Raw genomic sequence first — 20,683 nt, 5'->3', positions numbered from 1 at the left:
GCTGGAAGCTTGGCGTCATGTGATCACAGCAGGCGCTGTTATGTCCCTCCTGGGGCTCATGGCAGCAGCTCACAAGGCGGTGCGGCTGGGCTTGCTGCATATGAGGGACCTCCAGAGATGGTTTGGTCATCTCAAGCTAGATCCAAAGCAAGACCAGGGTCGGGTTTTGCAGGACATCAAATTTTGGAATTAGGTTGTGTCCTTCATTACACTCAGGTGTTCACAGACGCATCTCTAACATGGGGAGGCATCTCGGGTCAGATCTACGCCAGTGTACATACACATGAACTGGATAGAGTTGAAAGCAATTCACAACATTCTGCTTCACTTCTCTCGCCAACTGTCACAGTCCAATGTCCTAGTGATGACCCCAGGATGCCATTAATACGTAGAAGTATATTGTTACATTTGGAACATGTTTGACATCTTTCATCTTTTTTTTTGTTCAAAAGAAACTGTTTTATTAATATTACTTTCTTATACATTACTCTTGTCAACTAATATGTAGTCTATAGAGAGAAGCTAGTTATCATCAAAGTCATTTACTTCTTTATTTCCTATTAATAATCATTAAATGGGGTGTTGTTCAGAATAATCCTCATTATTATCACGTTACTAAAGGTAGAATATAGTCACAATGAAATAGCTACACTAGCGCCATCAAGTGGCCACTAATGGGAATAGATATAGAGAGTGTGTGCGTGCATGTGTAAGTGTGTGTGTGTGAATTATTTTGGACAGAAGATGAACAAAAAGAAAGTGACCAAACCAGTGACCAAACAAGTGAAGAGAGTGAGTGAACAGAATGTTCAAACTTTATTTAAATGTTCATTTTTACTAATTGTTTAGGCTTTCTTCAGCTGCCGATATGGAATTATCTCACCCTTGAATTCTAGAGTTCAGGTTAGCAAAAGTACAATTAATTTGTTTAAATACATGATGTTTATTAGTTTTGTTGAGAGATTTTCCTTCTTTGGTCTCAAAAGTTTCTCTTTGATTCACTGCTTCATAGCAAAAGCGTGACTACCCTCTAGTGGACAAGACAAGTAAAACAACATTCTTGTGGCTTCCTCTTTTATAAACCGACACTTGTGGAAAAAATATTGTAGTTTATAAATGTACTTTAACATCTAAATGATGAGTTTCCATGATTTACTTTTAAAATCAGGATCTAAAAAGTGATTTCAAGACTTTACTGCAGGAATCCACAACTTTCTTTGCATCAGGATCAGTTCAATGTGGAAACTGTTGTCATGGAACGTCTTCAGAAAACAACTATTAAAAATATATAATCACATGAGCAGCAAAACAATGAAGCATTACTTGTATCTTTAAATAGATTGTTCCTCTTCAGGTCAGGATGTTCCAAGAATGAGTCGAGCTGTAAAAATATAATCATGTATTGAAGTCATTTGAAGTTGATCAAACAGTCTGGAAGGAACATCTTAACATTCATCTTCTTGCTTGATATGTAATTCCCTTCAAGTTATTTCCCTCTGTTTCTTCTGAGAGTCACTGTGGTAGTCACTCCTCAGTCGCAGCTTTTCAAATCTGTCAGGATGATCCAGATAATCCTGATCCTCCATCAAGTTCCTGTTGTCGTTGGACAGTAGGAGGCGCTGCTGTGTGTGAGTCCAGTGAGAGTGAAGACTGAGAGAAGAAGAGACATGAGGTGATGATGGTGGAAGAACGTTGTCTTGACGATCATATACTGATCCAAACTGAGACGAGTCAATGTTCTGTCAACATTCTTCTGAGAACTTGAGAGAAGAACCATGTGACTGAAACATCCCAGAATCATCTTGAATGCCAGATTTGAAGATGAAGTCAGCAGCTAAACTAGCATGTAGCTAACATGAGTCTAGTCTAGTTGTGATGAAGATGTTCAAGTGAACACATGATTCAATATGAAGTGATTCATGTGTGAAATGATGTTTAAAGTGACTCAACATTGTGAGTTGATGATCAAACTCACCTCTGATTTCAAATATTTGACAGAAATATTTCTTTGTTCTCCACTGACAGTCAAACTGAAACAATGTTGATGTTGAAGCTCCTGAAGAGTTTTGAGCTGAAGGACTTGAAGATTTGGAATCAGAGCTTCACTTGATACTGTAACTGTGAGTCTTTAACATCTGCACGTTTGTTCTGGAATCTTCTTCATCCATGTCCACAAAGACCTTCAACTGCTGTGTCAGCAGATGAGCTTTGATGTTGAAGTCAATCAATAGAATGAAACTTACCTTTAAGTGATGAAGGTCACACCAATGTGGTCCACAGTCATCCAGCCTGGAGGAAGAAAGAGTCAGAAGATCAGATTCATTTGATTCAGATGTTTCATGAATATTGTTTCATTCTCAGTGGACGACTCAGTCATGACTGTTGATGACAACAAAGATGGATCTATAAACAGGCTGCTCAGTCTCAACTGTCTCCTTCATGCTTCCACTGGTGTCCAGCAGGAGAACATGGAGGAACTCAGAGTTTGGATTCATGTGCTCAGTTCAGATGAAGAGTCTGAGCATCAAATGTTCAGTCTGAAGATCTTTGGAGTTCAGTCAGTGAGTTCTGCTGCTCTGTTCATACCTGAGAGTCTCCAGTCTCCAGTCTGGACTCTTCAGTCCAGCAGACAGCAGCTCCAGTCCTGGTCCTCCTGGATGATTCTTGCTCAGGTCCAGTTCTCTCAGGTGGGATGGGTTCAATGTCAGAGCTGAGGCCAGAGAGGAACAACCTCTCTCTGAGATCTGACACCCTGACAGACTGAAATGAAGGAGAAACACTTTTAGAAACTTATCAGAACCAAGAGAAGATGATGTTCTGACCTGAGACTCTCCAGGTGACAGTGTGGACTCTTCAGTCCAGCAGACAGCAGCTCCACTCCTGGATCCTGCAGGTCGTTGTCACTCAGGTCCAGTAGAGTCAGACTAGAGGACGGAGAGCTGAGGACTGAGGACAGAAGTGAACAACTTCTCTCTGACAGTCGACAGTCGCTCAGGCTGTGAAAGAGACGAGTTTCATCAACAAGTGACTTTTTCAATTTTCTATTTGACAAGAATTGAAAGAGTTTATTTATAGTTTAATAATGTTATTTTAGTAATAAATAAAATGAAAAAAATTCAAGATTCAATATTTTTGATTCAAGATTCAATATTTTTGACAAGTGGCTTTTTTAATGTAATATACAAATGTGAAAGTGTTTAAAATCCAATATATAATATATATTCAAATTATTTAATAAAATGATTCAGAAAATATTTCTATGGTTAAAAAAATAGAACATTTTAATAAAATGAAATGTTAAATTCAATCCTTCAATTCTCTGATGACACTGATCTACTTGCATAAGAAACAAAGCAAATGTTTTTCAAAATTCAGTTCATGAGCTGAAAATAGATTCAACTGCTCCAACAGGAAGTGACATTTATGAACTTATTTTGCTTAAAAAGAATCTTAAAGTTATACCTGACATGAATATTTTAAATTAAATACATGCAGTCGGACAAAGAGGACTATGAAGACGAACCCCTTTGATTTTATTATTTATTTTTATAGAACACATTTCCTGAGAAAAAGGCAAGAGTTGACCTTTTGTATGAAACAGTAAAGTTAAATAAAGCTGCATTTTTATTGATGTAACCTTCGTGGTTTTTTCATTCAAGAAACTTCATGTGAATTTAAGATGAAGATTTTGTAGAAATCAGGCTCAGAGCTGCTGTGAAGGTCACACATGCTAACTTAAGTTTATTTTCTATAAATAAATGTTGCGTACACATTCATTTGTGTATACGCAGTATAATTAATGAGGCCACATGTTTTAAATATGTTCTTTTGATTATTATTCATTTTCATTTAAAGTTGACGCTTGTTTGTTTATCATTACAATGATTTATTAAGATGATATTTTTATAAACTACGTAACATCTTTACCTGCTACACAAACATACAAATGTATCTATGAGCTGCTTCACTGAAGAACAAAGTGATGACAGACTTTGACTCGTGTTTCCACCTCTGACTTTACATTTGAGCTTTGATGATGTAGAAAAGATGATGTTCTGACCTGAGAGTCTCCAGGTGACAGTGTGGACTCTTCAGTCCAGCAGACAGCAGCTCCACTCCTGGATCCTGCAGGTCGTTGTCACTCAGGTCCAGTAGAGTCAGACTAGAGGACGGAGAGCTGAGGACTGAGGACAGAAGTGAACAACTTCTCTCTGACAGTCGACATCTGATCAGGCTGTGAAAGAGACGAGTTTCATCAACAAGTGACTTTTTCAATTTTCTATTTGACAAGAATTGAAAGAGTTTATTTAAAGACAAACTCAACTATTTCCATTGATAAGATCTTCAGTTGTGGTTTGTTGTCTGCTTACTAATCCTTTTAAATTCATTATAAAAATGTCAAAGTGTTTAAAATCCAATATAAATTTTAACCCTGGAGTTTTGAAGAGGTAAAAAAATATTTATATTTTAATGTTTTAGTTTTGAAGAGGTAAAAAATATTTATATTTTAATGTTGTACTTTTGAAGAGGAAAAAAATATTTATATTTTAATGTTTTAGTTTTTGTACCTCTTCAAAACAACAACATTAAAATATAAATATTTTTACCTCTTCTTAAGGTTGAGTTTTGAAGAGGTAAACAAAATAGAAATAAAATAATATTTAAATGTTGTATTTTAATTCTATCTCTTCAAAACTACAACATTAATATATATATATATATATATATTTTACCTCTTTAAATCTACAACGTTAAAATGTATATATTTTTTACCTCTTCAAAACACAGACATTATATAAATGCTGGTATGGAATCATAAATTTAAAAATCGAGATTCAATATTTTTAACAAGTATCCTTTTAAAAAAATTGTTTTAACGTGTTTAAAATCCAATATATAAATATATATATATATATATATATATATATATATATATATATATATATATATATATATATATATATATATATTAAACTCTATGTGTAAAAAATGTTTCCATTATTCAATGAAAACAAAACCAACCTTTCAATATTTAAATTGTTGAATTACATTTTTCAGAAAATAATTCTATGTTTAAAAAAATACAAAATCAATAAAATGAAATGTTAAATTCAATCCTTCAATTCTCTGATGACACTGATCTACTTGCATAAGAAACAAAGCAAATGTTTTTCAATATTCAGTTCATGAGCTGAAAATAGATTCAACTGCTCCAACAGGAAGTGACATTTATGAACTTATTTCGCTTAAAAAGAATCTTAAAGTAATACCTGACATGAATATTTTAAATTAAATACACACAGTCGGACAAAGAGGACTATGAAGACGAACCCCTTTGATTTTATTATTTATTTTTATAGAACACATTTCCTGAGAAAAAGACAAGAGTTGATCTTTTGTATGAAACAGTAAAGTTAAATAAAGCTGCATTTTTATTGATGTAACCTTCGTGGTTTTGTTTCATTCAAGAAACTTCATGTGAATTTAAGATGAAGATTTTGTAGAAATCAGGCTCAGAGCTGCTGTGAAGGTCACACATGCTAACTTAAGTTTATTTTCTATAAATAAATGTTGCGTACACATTCATTTGTGTATACGCAGTATAATTAATGAGGCCACATGTTTTAAATATGTCGTTTTGATTATTATTCATTTTCATTTAAAGTTGACGCTTGTTTGTTTATCATTACAATGATTTATTAAGATGATATTTTTATAAACTACGTAACATCTTTACCTGCTACACAAACATACAAATGTATCTATGAGCTGCTTCACTGAAGAACAAAGTGATGACAGACTTTGACTCGTGTTTCCACCTCTGACTTTACATTTGAGCTTTGATGATGTAGAAAAGATGATGTTCTGACCTGAGAGTCTCCAGGTGACAGTGTGGACTCTTCAGTCCAGCAGACAGCAGCTCCACTCCTGGATCCTGCAGCTCGTTGTCACTCAGGTCCAGTAGAGTCAGACTAGAGGACGGAGAGCTGAGGACTGAGGACAGAAGTGAACAACTTCTCTCTGACAGTAGACAGTAGATCAGCCTGTGAAAGAGACGAGTTTCATCAACAAGTGACTTTTTCAATTTTCTATTTGACAAGAATTGAAAGAGTTTATTTATAGTTTAATATTGTTATTTTAGTAATAAATAAAATGAAAAAAATTCAAGATTCAATATTTTTTAATTAAATATACAAATGTGAAAGTGTTTAAAATCCAATATATAATATATATTCAAATTATTTAATAAAATGATTCAGAATATTTCTATGGTTAAAAAAATAGAACATTTTAATAAAATTAAATGTTAAATTCAATCCTTCAATTCTCTGATGACACTGATCTACTTGCATAAGAAACAAAGCAAATGTTTTTCAATATTCAGTTCATGAGCTGAAAATAGATTCAACTGCTCCAACAGGAAGTGACATTTATGAACATATTTTGCTTAAAAAGAATCTTAAAGTAATACCTAACATGAATATTTTAAATTAAATACATGCAGTCGGACAAAGAGGACTATGAAGACGAACCCCTTTGATTTTATTATTTATTTTTATAGAACACATTTCCTGAGAAAAAGACAAGAGTTGACCTTTTGTATGAAACAGTAAAGTTAAATAAAGCTGCATTTTTATTGATGTAACCTTCGTGGTTTTGTTTCATTCAAGAAACTTCATGTGAATTTAAGATGAAGATTTTGTAGAAATCAGGCTCAGAGCTGCTGTGAAGGTCACACATGCTAACTTAAGTTTATTTTCTATAAATAAATGTTGCGTACACATTCATTTGTGTATACGCAGTATAATTAATGAGGCCACATGTTTTAAATATGTTCTTTTGATTATTATTCATTTTCATTTAAAGTTGACGCTTGTTTGTTTATCATTACAATGATTTATTAAGATGATATTTTTATAAACTACGTAACATCTTTACTTTTCAATTCTCTATTTGACAAGACTGAACTAGTTACATCATAAAATCACATATTGTATGAATATTTGAGGAAGGTTTGTCTAAATTAGGATCAGTTTGTTAAACACGATGACAAACACAACAATCATCAAAGAGTAAATCAAACATTCATGTTTATTTATATCATCAGAAATGTTTGAACAACTTACAGAACTTTGTTTGCAGCTTGAACCACCGGCAGAAGCCTCTCAAGAGCCTCTTCTGAACCATATCTTGAGTATTTCTTCAGGTCAAACTCGTCCAGATGTTCCTCTGAGGACAGTAAGATGAAGGCCAGGGCCGACCATTGAGAAGAAGACATTTGATCAGAGAGACCTCCTGATCTCAGCTGCTGTTGGACCTCCTCCACCAGAGAAGTGTCCTTCACTTCATTCAGACAGTGGAACAGGTTGATGATTCTCTCTGGAGACACATCCTCACTGATCTTCTCCTTGATGAGCTCTGCTGTGTTGTGATTGGTCCAGGAGCTACTTCCTGTCTGTGTCAACAAACCTGGAAGGAGACTCTGGCTGGTCTGCAGAGAAAGACCCAGAAGGAAACGCAGGAACAAGTCCAGATGTCCATTTGGACTTTTTAGAGTTTCATCTATTGCTGTCTGGTAGAACCTGTTTGAATCTGTTTGACTTTTGTTTTTCAACAATCTTGAAAGTTTGAATTTTGGTTTTGATTCCATCAGGTTGACTCCAGAGTTGATGAAGGTCTGGTGGACGTGAAGAGCAGCCAGAAACTCCTGAACACTCAGGTGGATGAAGCAGAACACCTTGTCCTGGTACAGTCCTCTCTCCTCTCTGAAGATCTGAGTGAACACTCCTGAGTAAACTGAAGCTGCTGAGATGTTGATGTCACACTCTGTGAGGTCTGACTTATAGAAGATCAAGTTTCCTCTCTGCAGATGCTCAAAAGCCAGTTTTCCCAGAGACTCCATCATCTTCCTGCTCTTATGATCCCAAACTGTGTCAGTCCCAGATCCTCCGTCGAACTTCAGCTTCTTGACTTTCAACTGAACCACCAGGAAGTAGATGAACATCTCAGTCAGGGTGTTGGGCAGCTGTCCTGACTCTGTGCTCTTCAACATGTCCAGAACTGTGGCAGTGATCCAGCAGAAGACCGGGATGTGACACATGATGTAGATGCTTCGTGACCTCCTGATGTGAGACATGATGCTGCTGGTCTGCTCCTCATCTCTGAACCTCTTCCTGAAGTACTCCTCCTTCTGGAGGTCATTGAACCCTCTGACCTCTGTCACCATGTCCACACACTCAGGAGGGATCTGATTGGCTGCTGCAGGTCGTGTGGTGATCCAGAGACGAGCTGAGGGAAGAAGATCCCCCCTGATGAGGTTTGTCAGCAGGACGTCTACTGAGGTGGACTCTGTAGCTTCTATCAGGCGCCGACTGTTGAGGAAGTCCAGAGGGAGTCGACACTCGTCCAGACCATCAAAGATGAACAGAACCTGGAGTCCTTCAAAGCTGCTGACTCTGGATTCTCTGGTTTCAGGAAAGAAAAGATGAATAAGTTCCATCAAACTCAACTTCTTCTCTTTCAGCAGGTTCAGCTCTCTGAAGGTGAAAGGAAAGATGAAGTGGAAGTTCTGGTGGGCTTTGTCTTCAGCCCAGTCCAGAGTGACCTTCTGTGTCAGGAGGGTCTTCCCAATGCCAGCCACGCCCTTCGTCAGCAGTGTTCTGATTGGTCGTTCTTTGTCAGGTGAGGCTTTAAAGAGGTCTTCTTGTCTGATGGTGGTTTCTGGTCTGGTCTGGTTCCTGGTGGCTGCTTCGATCTGTCGGACCTCGTGCTCCTGGTTGACCTGGTCTGTGCCCCCCTCAGTGATGTAGAGCTCAGTGAAGATCTCATTCAGAGGAGCAGAGTTTCCTGCTTTAGCGACCCCCTCAGACACACTGTGGAACTTCTTCTTCAGGCTCCTCTTCAGTCGTCCTCCACAATCTGAAGCAAGACTTCCTGAATGAAGACATAAGTCACACGAGTCAGAAGATTGTAGAAGGTGAAAATGGAGTAAAATCTTCAGATCTGATGCATGTGTTCTTCATCTTTATCATGTTTGTTCACATGTTCTTACTGCTCCACAGACGCTCGGCCAGATCCTCCTCCTCCATGTCCTTCAGGAGATGAACTGTGATCTTCAGGAATTCTTCTCTGATGCTTCTCCACTTCTCATCTTCCTCCTCAGTCTGTGGAGTCTCTGGACTCACAAACCTCCAGACTCTCTTCAGCTCCTTCTGCATATAGTTGTAGAAGTTTCTCTCCAGTGACTGGAACAGAATCAAAGAGAAGAAAGTCAGAGTGATAGTGGATCATCTCAAGAACCACAAAGACCAGAAGCTTTAACTTGGATTCAGCTGAAGGATGATGAACAGAAGGAACCTCTAGGATGAGGACCTCCTCTAGTTTATGAACATACCAGCCGTTTGATTTCCAGTTGTGAGGGATGTTGCTGACCAATGAGAAGCTCTGAGTTCTGATGGTCCACTCTGAGAAGAAGAGATGAAATCAAACTGTAAATAAACTCTTGTTGTGTTGAAGGTTCTGATCAAAAGTAAACTAGAAGGTTCCTTTTAAAACCCACATACATCTCCATTAGAACTTAAATCTTACATATAATTTTGATAAAAATGATTCTTCTTGGTCTTATTCTTCAAAGTCTCACAACAGTCCAGAATATTCTCGTTCCTCCTGCTGGATCCTGATGAAAACACAACTCTGATCAACTCTCATCTGTTTCTATCCTGGTATTCACCAGCTGAACCACTAGATGTCCTCACACTGCTGCACATGTCCACCTCTGCACTACAACTGTGAAAGCAACGTTTGAGGTTTTTAATTGTGTCTTTATCTCCCTCTGCTGGTGATGTGAGTGAAGTGAAGTTCTCTGGTTTAATGTGTGTATGAACCTGGTAGACTCACACTTGTTAGATTGGAAATTATTCTACACTATACGTATACGCCATAAGTTAAATTAATGCTAAAAAGATGATCAAAATATAGAGTATAAAATACTAGCCTCATCTAAGAGCTTAAACGTTTAAATACACATTCACAACCAACATTTCACTTCATACTGATATACACTGTGTCAAGGGTAGCTTGAAACAGACTAGAGATTATTCAGCGATTTAATGAAGGACTGTCTGTCTGCTCTGTTCACACCTGTGGACGTGAAACAAAAGGGCAACACGGAACACACCCAAAAGAGGGGGGCTGGAAGACAAAGGAACTTGCCCACACAACAGGCAAGGAAGGAAGTTACTCTCCAGGTGACTCGAAACAGAAGTTAACATAACAGAACCACTGCCCCGGAAAAGGCGACCCCCTGGACAGGAAACTTTCCCTTAAATGTAGAGACAACCCATAACCAGGGACCGTCTTTCCCGGAGCTATTGACCTGTACAGCTGCCGGCAAAGAGCGAGTCCGATCGATCGTAAAAGTTTCTATGTTTGTTTGTTTTGAAGCGGTGAATAAACGACCGTACACTCTGAATTGATCCTTTTTTCTCCATAAAGCAAAGTATTAAGACCCGGAGGTGACGTCGTGTTGGAGCGACGGTAACGGACTCCGGTTTTATCCGTTTTAACTTGTTCACTCTCACCTCACACCTGGAGACTCTTCACTTCCTCTGAAGTCCATATACCTCCACATTGAAGCATCACTCTTCAGAGACACACAGCAGGGTTCTGGTCCAGATCTTGGTCCAGGTCCAGCAGGTTCTTGCTGCTGCTTTGATCTTGAACACAGAAGTAGAATGAGTGAGAATGAAGACATGGAGGTGCTAAAAATGGATCAAGGGATTGACTTTTTACGAAAGAACATGTTTTTTTAGAAAGAACAAGCTGGACATATTTATTACATTTTGAGTTTATTTGACTTCCTTGAAAGAAGAGAAATGTCAACTGAACTTTAGTCTGAGCTTTTGTTGTTTAGTCTGTATCTTTTGTTTTTCTTTTCTTACTTTATTTGTGGTGTGTTTTTCTTTACTTTGAAAATTCAATAAAGAAATCTTAAAAAACAAAAAAAACTATCCGAGTCAAACCATCAGACGCTAGATTTGTAGTGCGCGTAATGACAGAACATTACGGTAGCAGTGATGAAGCATGAAAGAAATGTCTGTGTTTATGAAGCCCCTGATATTAGTTCAAGTTCATGCTCCAGTGGCGTCACTAGCCTGAATGGATCATGACTAGAACCAACAGCTTTAAAGCAGGAGTTCAGGGATTAAGCCTCGGTGTTGATGTTTATAAATGTTATTTATTTATTGTGTTGTTGCTACAGCAGCAAACTTGCCATCCATTCACTTATTTATTTGTGTTCAGTGTTGTTGAGGAGATCGTTATTTGTGATCATTCTCTTGTGAAAAGCTTCAGATAAATGCATGTATACAAGCCAGGCTTTGGTTCAGTTTGTGGAGGTGCGCTCGGTTTGCTCACCCAGTTGTCCAGGAGGTATTATGTGCTCACATAAGTTTAGGGTCTGCAGCCTCAAAAAAGAAGACACTGCTATGTGAAGTTGTGGCACAATTGGAGTCGAGTGTTTTTAACTCCACACTTTTAACTGACTTTAATGCAAATTTGGAATTCCAGAAAGACACATAACAAGCCTCAACATCTTTCTACTCTGTAATAGTTAATAATACAGTAGTCTAACGAATCTTAACAATTCTAAGGTAGTACATTCTTCAGAATAAACTACCTGGTGTCAATAATGTGAGAATATTGATTGATAAACAAAAAGAAAAAAATCGAGAGGAGCCTATTTTGTAACGTTAATTATTAATTAAAATGATGCCTCTCGTTTTTGGCTAATGGCAAAAATATATAAATAATGGTTCAACACGGAACAAAAACAAATAAGTAAAATAAAAGGAAAAAACACTATAAAAAAACAGCAACAGGTAAATATAAATCACTTTGTACTTTCACACACAGAATTGTTTGAAGTTTTACAAATGTATTTTTGTTTTGTACATTAAAATTATATATTTACAAGTACAAATGTTTTGTCAATACAAAATAAAAGTTACAAATATTAATTTTACATTTGTGGATATCACAACACACGTGCAACCATTGAATATTTGCAGATCACCCTCTAAACAGTTACAAATATAAGTGAGACAAAAATAGCTCCGTAACCCATGAGGTTTTTAATTGTGTCTTTAACTCCCCCTGCTGGTGATGTGAGTGAAGTAAAGTTCTCTGGTTTAATGTGTGTATGAACCTGGTAGACTCACACTTGTTCACTCTCACCTCACACCTGGAGACTCTTCACTTCCTCTGAAGTCAATCACTCTAGGGATTGAATGATCACTCTTCAGAGACACACAGCAGGGTTCTGGTCCAGATCTTGGTCCAGGTCCAGCAGGTTCTTGCTGCTGCTTTGATCTTGAACACAGAAGTAGAATGAGTGAGAATGAAGACATGGAGGACAATCTTGGAGGTCCTTGTCTCACCTCTGAGTGCTGGTCTGTTCATCGTGCTCCTCACACTGAGGGTATTTAAAGGAGTCTCTGTCCTCACCATGAGTCTCAGCAGAGTCTTCACCTTCACACAAACACACTCGTGACATTCTTGTCAACATCAAAAGTTGTTCTCGCCTCATAGAGTAAAAACTATAATCAATAGTTCCATAATGTCCTGTTTTCATTAGAGGAAAACAGAATTTACTTCACACGTTCTGCGCCCTCTACAGGCAGGGTTAGATGGAGCATGTTTTTTAAACGAGTGTCAGGTCAGAAAGATCTGATCCTAAGCAGAGGTATCTTTTATCCAGCATTAGCAGCTTCTCTGCTCCGTAAAATCTCCGTCCACACTGGGAGCTCAGCATAACTTTCCTTGTTTTTGAGCCATTGGAGCAAATCTTGTTTTTTTTCAGTGCGCCCCCTACAGACGTGTCATTACAGGCTCTTACACTGCTTGCTTGTTGTAAATCAGTAACTTAAAGCACTGTAGTGATGATGATGATGATGATGATGATGATGATGATGATGATGATGATGATGATGATGATGATGATGATGAAGATGATGATGATGATGATGATGATGATGATGATGATGATGAAGATGATGAAGATGATGATGATGATGATGATGATGATGATGATGATGATCCAGATAATGAAGATGATGATGATGGTGATGATGATGATGATGATGATGATGATGACGATGACGATGACGATGACGATGACGATGATGATGATGATGATGATGATGATGATGGTCTGATCGTCTCTGAGCTTCATTAGAATTTGTGGCTCACGTGCTCAACACATGCACTTATTCTTACTATGTTTTTAAAATGAAAGTGTTTTCTTTGCATGTAGTTATTATGTGATGGTGTATTTATACAAGTGTGTTTTTAAGGATACAGCTCCGATCACGTGATCACATGAAGGAAACCGGCTTTAGCTGCTTTCATTCTGCAGCTTCACTTTGATATAACTGACTGACGTGATGTTGTTTCACAAGAACGTCTGTGACTCTCGTAGAGAAGACTTGAAGGATCCCACTGTGTTTGTTACATTATAAAAACAATCTTATAATTACTAATCGTTTTTTCCTAATTGTGTGAAATGCTTGGAAAACAACTCAATATAAATCGATCATGTTGTCTTAATAAATAAAGATAATTATTTTAGTGAATGACACTGATCAACTCCTTCTGACGCTGGTATAAAGCGTTGGACTGAAATAAAAGTATGTGACTCATGAAACTGGTCTTTCTTGTTAGACTGTTACCAAGCCTTATGTTCTGGTTCATTGTCAAGATTTTATTTACTGTACGTGCTTTCATTTCTCTCCTGCAGGGAATTAAAAGAAAAAATATAGATGTTTTCTGAGGATTTCTACAGAGGAGGTCTGTAACCTAATCAACGCCATAGTCAAGGATGGATTCGACATGGACGGCTTCTTCCCTCATTGTCTTGTTAATGAAGATATCGCCTGTGATGTTGATGAAATGTTCTGGACTGATCCAGATAATAATATTTTCACTGCTGGATATTCTTGTCTTTTTTGTTAGTTCCCCCCTATATTTTGTATAGTATCTTTTCTCTTGATTGTGTGTTTTCTTGTTTTTTTTGTATTTTGAACAGTACTGTTGTAGCATGGCACCGGTGAACAAGATGAAACCCTTCTTTTGCTCGTCCGACGTCCTTCCTTGTAGGCTCTTTATTAAAGTTGTTCATGTAATTGGCCCCTGGGTTACCAAAATAGTAAAGCTCCCCCTTTCCACAGGGGGTTTCCCCAATGCATTTAAACATGCCATTGTGGAGCCTTTACTCAAAAAGCCAGGCTTAGACCCGACTGACCTCAGTAATTTCAGGCCTATTTCTAAGCTCCCTTTCTTGTCCAAGATCTTGGAGAAGGTGGTGTCTGAGCAGCTGTTCCTGGATCAGAGCGACATCCATGAGAAGTTTCAGTCTGGCTTCCGTAAACATCACTCTACGGAGACAGCTTTATTGAAGGTGTCCAGTGACATCATGATGTCGGCTGACTCGGGTAAATCCACTGTTCTGGTTCTCTTGAATCTGTCCTCAGCCTTTGACACAGTAGATCACCAGATCCTGCTGAGAAGACTGAGGGATGAAGACTGTCTGGGTCTGTGTTACAGTGGTTCTCATCATACCTTTCTGGGCGCAGTTTCAGTGTATCTGCCAATCAAACAAGGTCTGAATCATCTGTTGTGTGGAGTCCCTCAAGGTTCTGTTTTGGGTCCTTTATTATTTATGCTATACTTGATTCCCCTCGGTGAAATCATTCAGAGATTTCCTGATGTTTCATACCACATTTTCGCTGATGACATCCAGCTCTACTGCTCTTTTGATCCAACTGAGCCCCAGAGGCTGAACTTAGTCAATTGTTTGCTAGAAATCAAACAATGAGTGAAAACACTTTGCAGCTACATGTGGACATAATTGAAACTCAGGTTATTTCTCCTGATGATAAGGTTCCAGTGGTTCGGCGCACATACTACCGTACCAGGAGAGGAAAATCCTTCCAGACTGTTGCTCCTAAGCTTTGGAACGATCTCTGTGTTTATGATCTACTGACTCCTTCAAGAAACATCTGTGTTTGATGATCTACTGACTCCTTCAAGAAACATCTGTGTTTGATGATCTACTGACTCCTTCAAGAAACATCTGTGTTTGATGATCTACTGACTCCTTCAAGAAACATCTTAAAACATTCTTATTTGTGCTTTTCCCTGATTATCTGGGACTACAGGGTTTTTCTTACGTGTCTTGATCTTTTAAAGTATATATTTTAACTATTGTTTTTGATTGTCAAAGCGCTTTGTGGCCCTGGTCTAGAAAGGCGCTTTACAAATAACATTTTCTTACTTATAATTGCTTCTCGTTTTTTACAAATTGCGTTAAATGCCTGGAAAACAACTTATAACAACGAAACATATTTTTAAGTTTACGAATAATTTAATTTCCACTCATGTATCTAAAAACATGTGTTTATTTATAAACAATATTGATATTATGTGTCTCTGATAAACATGGATCTGAGCAGTAAATATGTACATAGGACACCTTCAAACCTGTCAGGAAGTCAAGTTTCACGTCATTATTATTACTGATAAATATGAAATTTGCTGCACACACACTGAAAGAGAAGAGAGCTCTGATTGGCTGCTGTGCATGTCACATGGTTATTGACCAAATGATTCTCTTCTTTTTTCTTATTTCATATTGTATTATGTCACGGCTCGACCGGTAGCTTGTGACCGACTATAAGGTACTTCTGGTCTATATTAACAATACACACTCACATGATCACACTCACAGTCACTACAACAGCACAGACACACAATAATAGTATATTATTTGCTGATAAAGAATATTTATAGACAAGTTAGACACGGTGGTTGAAAAAGACTCGATTCTTATCCACTGCCTCATCAGGAAGTTAAACAAATATGCACGCGCACAAAAGCACCCACACACACACACAAACACACAAACACACACACAAACCCACGCACACACACACACACACACACACACACACACACACACACACACACACACACACACACACACACACACACACACACACACACACACACACACACACACACACACACACACACACATACACACACACACACACACACACACACACACACACACCCCTACGCACACCCCTACACACACCCCTACACACACACACACACACACCCCTACACACACACACACACACACACACCCCTACACACACACACACACACACACACACACACACACACCCCCCCCCACACACACACACAAACATTAAAGCACAGACACAAATGTAGATACAAAACACATACTCACATGTACAAACATAAAACAATACTCACACGTACAGTATACAAACACACACACACACAGTTGTTTGATTGTGGTGAGATTCAGATTTTCTGCATCATCATTTGTAGATTGAGCTGCAGTTGTTTAAAAACATCAACATGGATCGTCTCGTTGTGATTCATTTCATTTCATCAACTGCTGACTTGTGTGAGAGTCAGAGAGTCACTGACCTGTCTGCAGCTTTCTTCTCTGTGGTCTCAGGTCCATGTTGGAGCAGAATTCAGCTTCTTCTGACCAGAACTGATGGAACAAGACACTGATCAACTCCTTCTGACGCTGGTATCAAGGGTTGGACTGAAATAAAAGTATGTGACTCATGAAACCGGTCTTTCTTGTTAGACTGTTACCAAGCCTTGTGTTCTGGTTCATTGTCAAGATTTTATTGACTGTACGTGCTTTCATTTCTCTCCTGCAGGGAAATAAAAGTATAAAAATACATAATTTTTGAGGATCTCTAGTTTCTTTGTCCAAAAACAACATGAACCCCTTTATCTTCGTAACTATGGTTCTACAAATTATTCTTTCCGTTTACTCATTTATTGTCATTGCAACTAGTACAACAAGAAAAAAAGATGAGCTCCACACAGCAGGGGGCAGTAGGCCTCGTCTGTAAAAGGCCTCACTTTCCACCAACAAGGCAACTTTTAGAGTCAGGAAAGCTGAAGTCTGCTGGACCCACTTGTAAAGGGCGTTGCACCCATAGTAACTATGTTAGAGTTTTTTGTATTGCATGAACACTAAAATCAAAAGTCATACACAATTATAAAAACCTTATACTCGAGGAGCAAAACTCCAGCCCAGATTAACACAACTATAAGCACAATGTCAGCTTCACACTTTTTGCAAATGACTGCACACAGAACAATTGCATAACATTAAACACACTTGTATCCATTACACACATATGCATATCAGCACTTCAGTGTCAACATTGATTTTACTGGTTTTATATCCACCTTTATCGTCACTTTTGACCGTTCTTATTGCAGTTTTAATTGGTTCTTACTTGAAACTGTTTTATTTGGACATCACGACTCCCGGCTACATGCTAGTCATGGACACGTCAAACACCGTCGACTCTTCGGCGCTTCAAGGTCAGAGTCAGAACCTGCTCAAGACTCAGGACTCATCCATTTTATTGACACAATCGACTCTTTTAATTGATCACAGATTATTGATAAACCAACACACATGGTTTTATACACACTGGCCTCAACCCATCCAAAGTTTCACTGAAGGATATCTGAGTGTCGGACCATAAAGCTGTTCTATTAACAATGGACCTGGTTACTCCATCCCCCGAACTCCTCCGACTCACTCGCTCACATGTTTTTAACCCTCACTCAACATCCTCCTTCACAGAGCATTTTACTCCTGCTTTTTTTAACAGCTTTAATCCTGAACCTCCCGGTTTTGGCAAAGACTTTATCCAAGATGAAAACCACCTCATGTGCTCTTGATGTCATTCCCACGAAAAATTTTAAAGGATGTTTTTAACACAGTTTTACACATTTTATTCAGCTCTCTTTTCCCCAGTTCTTTTAAACATGCTGTGGTCCAACCTCGTTTGAAGAAACCCAGCCTGGACCAGTTTTTACTCATTTTAGATCAATTTCTAAACTCCTGTTTTTAGCCAAAGTCTTAGAAAAGGTGGTGTCCCTCCAAATTTAATATTTTATGTCTTCATGTAATTTATTTGAAAGATTTCAATCAGGTTTAAGATCCGGTCACAGTACAGAGACTGAACTTTTAAAAGTCAGTAATGACTTGTTTTTAGCTGCTGATAAAGAGGAAAGCGTGATTTTCATTATTTTAGATTTTACTGCAAACTTCGACACTGTTGACCACAATATTTTAATAGATCGTCTTAACTCTTGGGTTGGCATCAGAGAAACTGCACTGAGCTGGTTTTCTTCCTCCATATTAAACAGAACCTTTGCGGTCGCCATGGGATACACCTCAAGTTCTACAGCCAGTGTCTCCTGTGGTGTACCTCAAGGGTCCGTTTTCTTACTTTTATTCTTTTAATACTTTCCTTTTTATTAAGTTTCTCCACACTTTACAGAATTTAAATCTCCAAACACATAAAACAAATATAAAAACAAACAAACACACAAATAAATAAACTAGACAAAATAAAACATACAGGTTTCAAATGTCCATCATTCAAATCCAAAAGTCATTTAGGAGTGATAGTGTCAAATGAAGTCCATTTTTTTTTTCAATCGCCGGGTCCACAGAGTTTCTTTCAGTCTGAGTTTCAAGGTCAATTGCTCCATGAGTCGTATTTCCCTCATAATGTTCATCCATTGATGCAAATCAGGAGCTTCTGCTTTTAACCAGTTTCTCGTAACTTTTTTACATGCAACCAACATTATTCACATTAGATACACATAACATGACATAACACATCGTTTATATTTCCCAGGTACATCGTTTTTTAAAGTGTTTGGCACAGAATAGACAAGAATGGTTCCAATTGTTCTATTTACATTCTCCCAGAATATAGTTATAGTTGTAAATTGCCAAAAAATGTGGTCATGATGGACAACCTTCTCTCCACACAAAAAAAAAATATCGTGTTATATTTTTCCAACCAAATTTCCTCCAGATCATAGATGTTGTTGAACTCAGTACTTCAGTTCCCGTTTCCCTCTCCCATTTTGATTTGATATAAGCAGAGTTGTTCTCAAACATTTATATATGGCGCTAATATCTCTGAATTGTGTTCCTCTGTATGTATTGTAGATCCATTCAAGCAGTCCTCCTGGGTCCTCGTGCTTTGTATCTGCTTTACATAGTAGTCTCTTATTTGCAAGTATGGAAAGAAATCATCTTTAACTAGTCCAGATCGTGTTTTAGCTCCTGGAAACTCATTAAACCCTTTTTAGTTATTGTACAAATTGCTGTTATTCCTTTGTTTTCCCAGTCTTTGAATCTCATATCGTGTTGGTTTGGTTTGAATTCATCATCATATGACACCCAGTTTAGGTTTTTTACTTCTTTTTCCTGCTTTTCTTGTTGGATTATTTCAAACCACTCTTGTAAAGTGTGTAGAGTGATAGGATCAAGAATATTGTATAGTTTTCTTATGATTTTACTGTTACTAGAAGTGATCGGACCGGGATGTCATTTATTTTTGATTCGATATCCTTCCATTTTCATCATAGGTTTCATCAAACCAACTGATCTTCTCAGTTGTGCTGCGTAAAAGTAGTCCTTGAGATTGGGAAGCCCCATCCCACCTTTTTATTCGGGTAAATGGATTGTTGTGTATTTTATTCTCGGCTTTTTTCCATTCCAAATGAACCTTTTATTGTTTTGTGTAGAGTTGACTATTTGGAGTGTTCGTCGAATATTATCTCGGGCTACACGTCCTGAGATGAAGCCAGTTTGGTTCGTTTTAATCAGAGTTGACATTATTTTTCCATCTTTTTTTTTTAAATAATGGATGTAAATATTTAATAATCTACATTTAGTGCAGATATCGATCTATAATTTCCATAATTTATTTGTCTTTTCCTTCCTTTTGGATCACTGAGATTATAGCCTCAGAGAAGACTTTTTTTAAGAGTTGAATTTAACAAGCGTGTGGAAAACAAAACGTAAATAAATAGTTTATTGTATCCTATATACTTATATATATATCATTATATACTACTGTACACAATCCCTGTTACCTGATTATGTCGCTCTCCATGTAGGCCTTGATAGTTGTTACTACATTTTGTAATACATGAGAGACAACATTTCTGGTACTACTACGGTACTAATACTGTTATTTTCATACAATATTTTGTTATATGTGTGATCAATTTCTTGTATTGAAATGTTCTTACCCCTCAATGGAAAATCTTTCCATGAGCCCATCAGCACCACCACCTCCTGATGGATGGAATATCATTCTTTTTAATAAAAAAAAGGTTATATAGATGGTCGTGACATTAGTTGAGTTAGCTGTAACTTCAGTATAGACAACTTACTCCATTGAAAATAAATTCACTCTTGGTACAGATGCAGAAGGCATACTACGGATTTGATGAACAGTCATTTGGTTATTGAATAGAAAACATTTAATGAGGAAATTGCAACATTCTACCATAATCATGAAAATTCCACAGCTGGTTCCATCTGCCTGTACTGGAAAATGCTGAAAATAGGTGTCATGTTTAATAATATCTGCCTTATACAAATGATATCAAACAACAGATACAGTGAAGTCATGGCCAAACATCTCTGTCCAATCTTCTGTAGTAGATTATAGCCCTTAGACCAGGGGTCGGCAACCCGCGGCTCCAGAGCAGCATGCGGCTCTTTGATCACTCTGATGCGGCT

General features: G+C 37.7%; 1 protein-coding gene across 1 annotated transcript; it reads right to left on the bottom strand.

Annotated features, from left to right (window-relative positions):
* Nucleotides 1-791: 791 nt before the first annotated feature.
* LOC148085148 (NLR family CARD domain-containing protein 3-like) lies at nt 792-10,638 on the bottom strand. The gene is made up of 7 exons (XM_087785520.1): nt 10,623-10,638; nt 7,128-8,934; nt 5,871-6,044; nt 4,061-4,234; nt 2,823-2,996; nt 2,587-2,760; nt 792-2,289 (listed from the first exon to the last, which is right to left on the bottom strand). Exons 1-7 carry the CDS (start codon nt 10,636-10,638, stop codon nt 2,103-2,105), a joined length of 2,706 nt encoding a protein of 901 aa, XP_087641646.1. The 3' UTR covers nt 792-2,102.
* Nucleotides 10,639-20,683: the final 10,045 nt, after the last annotated feature.

Source organism: Callionymus lyra, chromosome 2 (genome assembly GCF_982586985.1).
Source record: "Callionymus lyra chromosome 2, fCalLyr1.hap1.1, whole genome shotgun sequence".
Classification (NCBI taxonomy): Eukaryota; Metazoa; Chordata; class Actinopteri; order Syngnathiformes; family Callionymidae; genus Callionymus; species Callionymus lyra.
Note: the sequence above shows the minus strand (reverse complement) of the source record. Positions and strands in the feature narration are given on the sequence as shown.